This window comes from Emys orbicularis, chromosome 1, assembly GCF_028017835.1.
Source record: "Emys orbicularis isolate rEmyOrb1 chromosome 1, rEmyOrb1.hap1, whole genome shotgun sequence".
Lineage (NCBI taxonomy): Eukaryota > Metazoa > Chordata > Testudines > Emydidae > Emys > Emys orbicularis.
The window spans coordinates 365441155-365450487 of NC_088683.1; the positions used below are offsets into that span (position 1 = coordinate 365441155).

General features: G+C 47.3%; 1 protein-coding gene across 1 annotated transcript; it reads right to left on the reverse strand.

Annotated features, from left to right (window-relative positions):
• Positions 1–284: 284 nt before the first annotated feature.
• On the reverse strand, positions 285–1220 carry LOC135895629 (olfactory receptor 51G2-like). The gene has a single exon (XM_065423770.1). The coding sequence runs from the start codon at positions 1218–1220 to the stop codon at positions 285–287; it is 936 nt and encodes a 311-aa protein (XP_065279842.1).
• Positions 1221–9333: the final 8113 nt, after the last annotated feature.

Sequence of the window (9333 nt, forward strand, 5' to 3'; positions counted from 1 at the left end):
TCACCCCTGCACCCTAACCCTTTGCCCCAGCCCTGAGACCCTCCCTCCCCCCTCATTCCTAATTCCGTTGGGTCACAGGCATTAACAATTTTCTTCAACTGGGTCCCCAGAAAAAAAGTTTGAAAACCACTGCTTTAGACCCCATCTGAACCTCTCTCTACAGAGTGGAGATCAGTAGCTCATTTCTTCTTGGATGCATGGGTTCAGGATGTAATAGGTGACCCCGTCTGGTGTTCTTTGTCTCCTGTGTTACAACCGCTGGAGCCGGGCGAGGAACTGACCCTTCACTTGACAAACACCCTGATTATCCTCGCACGAAGGTTTTTGCTTTTCACGCTGTACACAACTGGGTTCATCAGGGGCGGGACCAGCAGGGAGATGTAGCTCAGAACAATCTGAAGCAAGTGAGAAGAGCTATTCCAGAATCTGTACATCACAACCAAGCTGATGTCTGGTGTGTAGAAGAGCAGGATGGCGCAGATGTGGGAGACGCAGGTGTTCAAGGCCCTGAGGCATTGATCATGGGATGCAATGCTCAGCACTGTTTTGAGGATCATCACATAAGAGAGGAAGATGAGCAGCAAGTCCAACCCCATTGTTACGAGTTTGGTAAACAAGCCAAAGATATTGTTGACTTTGATATCTGAACAAGCCATCTTCATGACCTCCTGGTGTAGGCAGTAGGAATGGGTGAGGACATTGGCTCGACAGTATCGGAACTGTTTCAGGAGTATGGTGAGTGGGAGTATTACAGCCACCCCTCTTAGAACACACACCAGTCCCAGCTTGGCTATTCTTGGCAGGGTTAAGATGGAGGCATATCTCAGCGGGTCACGGATAGCTATGAAGCGATCCATGGCCATCAACAAGAGGATGGAGGATTCAATGCATTGAAGCGAGTGGATGAAGAACAGCTGGGCAAAACAGGCATCGAAGCTGATCTCCCTAAAGTTAAATAAGAATATACCCAGTGTCGTCGGCATGGTGGATAGCGATAAGCCAAGGTCTGAGATGGCCAACATGGAAAGGAAAATGTACATGGGCTCATGGAGGCTTGGATCTGTTTTTATAATGAACAGAATGACTGAATTTCCTACTATCGAAATAACATACATTAGGCAGAAGGGGATAGAGATCCAGAGATGAACGTCTTCGTGCCCAGGTATCCCGGTGAGAAGGAACACTGCAGAGTTGGATTTGGTGTCATTGACAGCTGACATAATGTCCTGGGCAGGTCCAGGGAGTTTTGAACTTTCCTTCCTGAAAGGAGAAAGAACAGGAGACTGGATGATATTTAACGAGACATCTTTCTGCTCTGAGTACAAGTCTAGAGACTCCCAGGAGCTCAAGGAAGATCATCAAAAACATAGTCTTGGATTTACACCACTGTGAGGAAGATAGGCACTGCCAGACTGGATCAGACCTGCTGTCCATCTAGCCCAATATCCAGTGGCCAGGTCCAGATGCTGCAGAGGAAGGTGGAAGCTCTGCAATAGGCAGCTATGAGACAACCTGCTGCAAGAGACAATTTTCCCCTGACACCCACTAATTAGACATTTTTTGGGTGTAAATCAGGAAGGTTTAGAGCCCTTTCATGAGTTTTTTTTTTTTTTTTAATCCTCACTACTGTATTTGGATTTTCTGGTCACTCATATAAACACATCCAGTCCCTCTTTGAATCCTGCTAAGCTCTTGGATTGTGCTAAATGCTACTATAGGAACCACCACATTCTCATTTCCCATTTCCACTTTCCAAATAACTACCCTATACCCCAATTGCACCCAAGGAGTGGCCATTCGGTTAGCCCAGCTTATGCAGTGGGAAATTTTCGGAGGAAAAGAGGCTTGCTGGAAGGGGCCTTGCATGGTCTAACTGGAGCAGCCGCTATCTGGACAATAAACAAGGCCCAAGACCATGAACAATGCCTGGGAAATTTGAAAAGGGCATCGGGCCTCCTTACTGAGGCAGGGTTAACCAGCACCCACTCAAATATAGAAACCCTCCATGCCCTGTCAGGACTGGGAACCACAACCCAAACCCTCTTAACAAAATTTATAAACACCCTTGTTTTAATAGGGAAAGACACTGGATGGGATTCAGCTTGCAGCCAAATGCAGGATTTCTTTAATGGTCTCTTAGCAGAAATGCAGAGCGATGTCCTCAGTCAGCGATGGCCCAAAGCCCTTAACACTACTGCAGAAGTGCCACCCGAGCTGTGGAAATGGAGGCATACGTGGATATTGTTAGGATGGGCCTGCGACTCCTCAAAATGCTCTTTCCTGGCCTCGGGGCCTGTCAATGGCACATGGGCCTCAGTGCACTTACTTTTGCCGGGACCCTGGGTGGGCTGTCTATGGGACTGGGTTATCGGCCGGCAGGTATGGGAAGTCAAGTCACCCCACGAACCTAGCCATTTTATCACCACTCCCCATGATTCCGCTACTCAACACGTCTGGGTGGGAATCGGAACCTTGTGGTCCTTATGGCCCTTGGAACCCCCACAGTTGTTTTGTCTCCGTAAGCTACACCCTGGGGAATTACTGAACATCTTTGATACAGTTTGTTGGGAAGGAGAAGCAGTAGGTAAGGCCCCAGGAGGAGAACTCCTATTTAGTAAAAAGGATGGTTGCGCCCTGCCATCAAATCCCCACACCCCTCTTCCCTTTCACCTTAACTTAACCACTACCCAGGGTAGCCACTTTATCACATGGTCTGCTAATCCCCAAATCTACGTAACCCTCCACCCAGCCGTCCCCCTTACTTTCGATTGGACTTCCCTCATCCCAAACCGCTTCTTAAATTTGACTTTTCTGATTTCCATCCTCTCAAACATATCTCACCTCCAAAACCAAATACATGTAATAGAGGTTGAATACAACAGAGAGGCCAAAGCATTTCAGACTGCCTACCAAGTGGGTACCCTATGTTCTTCCCACGACGTTTTGTGTTTTGCCTCTAAAAAAATCACCCAAGCCACGCCCAGCCTCTTCACATCCTCAGTCTTAAAAAATACTAGCTGGTCTAATTCTTGCAATCTGTTGCGTTTTATTAATCGCCACCCTTTGTTGCCTGTGCAGGGTGTGTCGTTTACCCCAGCTACAGGTTCAATCACCACCCCAAGCCCTTCTTTTTCCCATCGATACCCCCAACACAACACTATACTTTCCTACAGACCCAGAAGTTAGTCACCTTAGTGTCCACCCCTCCGGCACTACCAGTCTCGTGTCCACTGATCCCCTTTTACAAGAAACTAAGCCTAAATACTGCACTATGGCCTCTTTAGCAAATTATAATAATGATGCCTACATGGCATCAGAGGAGGGAAATTGTGGGGAAAAAGAACTAGGTGGCCTTCTTTATGGCAGCCAAAGTAACACCGAAGGCCCAAGTTCAGGCCCTCTGACAGAAGCTGACTATACAGATGGCCTTTACATAGAACAGTACAGGCCAGGGCCTGAACAAAACTAAGCTGTACAAGCCCCTGTCAAGGCTATGACCAGAGGAGGGAAATGGGGGGGGGGAGAGGGAGCAATGCGAAAGGCTTAGCAACATAATAACTGCTTGTTTATGAAAAACATGATAGCCGCTTGTTGTGAAACATGATAACTGCCTATCTGTAAGAACATGATAATGCTTGTCTATGAAAGATAATAACGGCTTATATGAAGAAATTGCTTCTAGTAAAGGCCAACTTCCCCTATAGTTCCAGCTATCTGCCAATCAGCCAATCATATATCATCTTTGGGCGTCCCATGCCCTTAACCAGAGAACCCCGGAAAAAAACAATATGTACCCTGACGAAAACAACACTCCAAATGGTGCCAAGTACCACCCATGTCGGAAACCCCCCACCCCATAGGCACCCAATTCTCGTAAATAATGAGGGAGCTACCGGGAAAAAAGGGACAGACCCCAACTCTTATTTTCGCATAAATGACGTATTATTTGTACTATGCTTGCGGTTTGAGCAAATAAAGCAGCCTGCGTGCTGTGCTAGGTGTGGTAGTTTTCAGACTGCTACCCCAACGTGTTGGTATGTTTTGCAATAAACTGGCCTCAGGCTTGAGTCTGTGAACTAAAATCAATGCGTGGGTGACTTTTCCCACGACAGCGCCATTGATATATTATAGTTGGGAGTTCTGCAGCCTACCTGAGCACAGTTTGATTTTACAATTATGACCTTCCCACAAAAAAAACCCCACCCTTTCCAGACCTCCACTTCTGAATATTTCTCAGTGTATCATGACGTGTGTGTAAACCCATGGCAAGTGCATGGTGAAAAAGGTAATTGTATTTATCTGTCCTGCATTGAAGCCAGGGCCGCCGAGAGCGGGTTCGGGCCCCGGTGAAAAAAAAATGTCGGGCCCCCCAGCAAGGGCGGACCGGCTAAAAATAATGATACTACCGAGAAAGACAAAAACATATACAACATAGTCGGGCCCCAGGCCCCCTTCCGGACCGCCGGGCCCCGGAAAGACAAAAACATATGCAGCAGAGTCAGGCCCTGGGCCTCCTTCTGGACCGCCGGGCCCTGGTAATTTGTACCGGCTTCTCCCCCCCTCTCGTCGGCCCTGATTGAAGCGATTTATAAACTTGTTTCATTGCCTTATTATATATAATTATTTATTTTCTCCACTCCTGAGAGTCCAACTTATGTCACTGCCTCTTTGCAGCACATGGGATAAATTCTTAAGGCCAGGTTTTGAATTCAATAACAGTGACTTCAACTATGTCACTCCAGATTGCGATCAGAACCGGGCTCTATTAACTTTCCCTTACCAACTGTTCCCGATGATACACTCTGTCACCAAGAATCCCTCCAAGAGAAGCTGAAGTGCTTTACCTGGCCAGGGTTGACTGAATCCAGAGAGTTTGATCATCGTACAGGATTCTCTTCATCCTCACAGGACCTGCATCCTCTCTCCATGCAAGGGTCTGTAAATATCTGGGAAGTTACAGCCCATCACAGACAGTTACTTCAGCTGGATGGGGGAGAGGATGGCATCACAAATGAGTGAACAGTGAAAACACTATGTTTACACTCATATCCAGTTGAGTGTGCAAGTTACTTCAGCCATTCTCATGTAACAGGTGATGGGTGTCCATTATATACAACCACTCTTACAGTCCCCTTTCCTGCACCTCAGCTCGACACTTTTCTAAAACACAAACCAGTGGATCTGTTCTCCCAGGACTTTTTGCACAGAGGGATTGTGTTCATGACGCTGAATGTAAATGTCACAAACAGCTTCTGATCAGTTACCAGGAGATAGTATCATGCAACTGTTCACTGAACAAAGAGTTAATATCACAGATCCATTGCAAATAGTATGTGGAGTACTTCTGAAATACTTTCTAAAGCAAAAGCCATTAAGCAGTAAAGTTAACATTACTCCTTCCTGTAGAGATTCCAACAACTTTGCTTCTGGGCTTTCAATATAGAGGCAAGTTTGATTTGTAATATTTGTATTACAACGAAAAGTTTTGGCATAACATTTACACATCTGTACTTTAGCACACACATATCAACCCATTCTTCTCCTCTGATCTTCTTTCAGAGATGATTTCTCAGGTTAGAGTGGGACTTAAAATGCAGCGTCTGTCATCTGGATTTCTTCAGAACCTGAAAAGATCGCAGTGTCTCAGCCCTCATTCAGTCGCTTGTCAGCAAACAAAAGTCTAGTAGCTCCTCTGTCCCTGGGTTAATACCTGACTGTGTCTCCTCAGGTTCGGTTCTGTCAGTCTGTAATGTTCCCCTCTGGTGTTACCCGGACTGGTGATCTGCTAGGTCACTCCAATCCTTGACTGGTAGCCAGCCTTACCCTGCTCTGCTGTGAGAACACTCACTCCTGGGCTGTTCACACACAGCCTCTGGCATGTAAGCTGCTCCTTGGATTGTGCAACCAAATAACACCAGCCAATATCTCCGGTCCCAGACACAGCCCTAGGAACCTCCATCTTGCAGTGTCCAGTTATGCCCGCTGGACGCTGCAAGCTTATATGAGTTCATCAATTTAAAAAAGAAATTGATATGTACCAGGCTTATTATCCCCAGGGGAGTCTCTGACACACTTCAGACCAAACGCACTGCTTCAGGTCGAATAAACAAACAGATTTATTAACTACAAAGATAAATTTTAAGTGATTATAAGTCAAAGCACAACAAGTCAGATTTGGTAAAATGAAAGAAAAGCAAAACACATTTTAAGCTGATCTTAACACTTTCAGTGCCTGTAAAAACTTAGATGCTTCTCACCACAGGCTGGCTGGTTGCTCTTCAGCCAGGCTCTCCCCTTTGATCAGCACTTCAGTCGCTTGGTGTGGTGTCTGTAGATATAGTTGGAAGAGAGAGAGAGAGAGTCTGGCAAAGTCTCTCCCTTTTATCATGTCCTTTCTTCCCTCTTGGCTTTGCCCCGCCCCCCCATAGAGTCAGGTGAGCATTACCTCATCGCAGTCCGAAACTGACCAAAGGAAGGGGGGTGACTCACTCGAGAGTCTAAGGGATACTTTTGTTGCTGCCTAGGCCAGCATCCTTTGTTCCTGTGAGGCTGGGCTGGGTTTGTTCCATACACGCACTGATGAGGTGTGAACTGCCTCTCAGCTCTTGGAGAGTTTTTGCCTGGGCTTGTTTTAAGCCATGAGGATACATTTTAAGCTTCATAACTATATACATGAAATTATAACCTATAACCTTACTATAACATCACTGTAACAATTACTATAACATCACTATAACAACCAAGCTCAGTGCATCATGAGCCTTCCAAAGACACCCAAACTTTGCACTGGATACCAGTTCCCCCGAGGTACAGAGTGTCACACAGTCTGTAGCCTGTATCCAGAGTGATAACAGACATTGGGATTAGCATAGAAAATACTCATTCCCTGAGCTCTCACTCTTTTAGTACATAGTGACCCCAGCACCTGTTATTCAGGCATGATGAGGGTTTGCAGGAAGTGGATTTCAAGGTCAAATGCATGAGTATTCATGGAAATGGAACTTCATTTCCCACATGAAAGTAGTCTATTGCTCTCTCTCTCACACTCTCTGACTGTCTCTGTCCTGTATTCATAAAGTCCATAGCACCCGGGAACAGAATTGTGACAAACACGGAACTGAGCTTCCATAATGGATGTGTATGTTAAACCCAGTTGTTGGGATGTTTGCTGAAGAGCGACATTGGGTTAACTATTGGGATGTTTATGTTATGGCTTTATTATGGCTCTTCGTAGTTTAATAGCAGGCTGCTAGAAAACAAGCAGGGAAGGAAACTACAGCTCAAGAAAAGCCATCGATCAGTCAGCACTTCAGGGAGATTGAGAGACAACAAGCTGGGAAGAGCCTATTTCTGGGCTCCAGCCACGTTACACAGGTTGTTTTACCAGCACTGGGAGTCTGTGCAGAGGTGGGGCAGGTGTTGCTGAGAAGCTCTTCAGACTGACAGGCACAGACACCACTGGGGAAGTCTGAAGGCCCTTGGCCTGCCTGGGTCCCTGTCAGAGTGGGAGGATTTGCGGTCAGAGATGTGTACTCTTATTCTCCCATGTTATGCTTTCTTCCTGCTGTTGAGATTAAACTGTATTTTGGTTTAAGAAGGCTGGCTGGTCACTCATCTCACTACTACTCACAGACTCCCAGGTGCCGAACCCACGTGAACTGCTGGGTAAGGATCCGGTAGCCCAGGGACCAGGATGAGGGTGCGAGGATTGAGAGGGAAGGGTACGAGGCCTGACATCTGATGCTCGGAGAACAGGGCGTGAGCAGAGATACCGGTAGCCATATAACTCTTAGAGGTATCTACAGAGCAGTAGTGCTGAAGCCCTCAGCCAGTCAGGGAACAGCAATCTGACCTATCTGACCTATTACCATGAAGCAACGCAGCTCTGAATTCCTGCCTTCACAATCGAGCCAGAGAAAAAAACCTTTGAAAATGCATCTGCTGATTAAATTTCCAGGAGCAAGTAAACCTGACACAATTTGGGAACTAGTCATTGATATTTCGTGGGGTCTTCTCTCACTCAGCCCCGGCATGATTGGAGCCAGAGCACACAGCACCTCGGGAAATGGGACCCCTTGAGAAATCCTGACTCGGGGCATCGGGGTTTTAACACTCCATACTCGCTTTGAATGTCAGATCTCTGTGTAGCTTGAACAACCCACCGTGGAGCATGAGCAGATTTAGGGGAGGGGTTCCCAAGCTACCTACTGCTGCCTGCCCTCCAGCCCCTGTCACTGAGTCACCCAGACAGCCCAGCTGAGTCCTCTGCCGCTGCACAGAACATCTGCAAATGGAAACAGCTCGCAGCCTTTCCCCTTCACTTCACATTTTAAAGACAGTGAAAGCTGCCAACGTACCCAATTCCTGCTAGACGAGGAGCTGATGACACCAGAGGTCTTCACCCTGAAGGACAAGGAGTCATCGGATAGTTAGCACAGGCAGCAGGCAGTATCTGTTAGATAGGGAGGCAACTGTCTTTATGAAGAAAGCTTCCACATTTCCTTGGGGGCCACTTGGCCATCAGGGAACCTCAGCTGCTTGGCTTCGTGTGCACCAGCTTTAACCCCATCACAGCCAATGGCAAACTGCAGAAGGTCAAATCACAGGGGATGCGCGGTGATCTTACCCACCTGGACTGCAGCGCCAGCCCTACTGCAGGCTCTATTCCTGGAATCCGGGCTAGTCATCACTGTCTGTATGGTTCCGATTAGTCACATGGCTACCATGGGGGTGGCTGAGTGGTAACGATGATGCTGTCACAGCTGTGATCTTGCTGAAATAAAATAAAATAGAATAATAATAATAATAAATGTATAATATAGAAGCAGATTTCTCCCCGGCAGCCTCCTTTCCTGCATTACAAACCCAGGGTGCAGGCCAGGGAAGGGAGATTCCACAAGGCTCCATACAGGAAACTTCCCTCGGATCATTTCAGGAGGTGACGTCCCTTCCCTTCTCCCTGAGGAATGAAAGGGGGGGGGTGTCAAGTTCCCCAAAGTTATGCACAGATGTCATTGATCCACTGGTACTAGGCCCACCCACCATCTCTGTGCCTTCACAACTGCTTTAGACCCTCTCCAGCTCCGTGCTAGCACAGGCTCATCAGAGATGTGCTACCAGGGCCTGTCATAGTAGCCACTGCCCACAGGATCTGCTGAAGGGGCATTGTACAGGGTGGAAGGGGCTGTACAGAGATGGGAAGGCTGATTAGAGTAGCTGATGGGCACAATACCCCAGCCACAGACTGGCCAGGGGAATTTGACCTTTCCATACCAAGAGTGCAGCCATAGACTCCGTCAGTGCAAACTTCATTTATGTTACGAGGACGAGGCA

What these genes read in the sequence shown, in the direction of transcription:
- LOC135895629 (XM_065423770.1), bottom strand. Translation starts at nt 1,220, where the DNA reads ATGTCAGCTGTCAATGACACCAAATCCAACTCTGCAGTGTTCCTTCTC.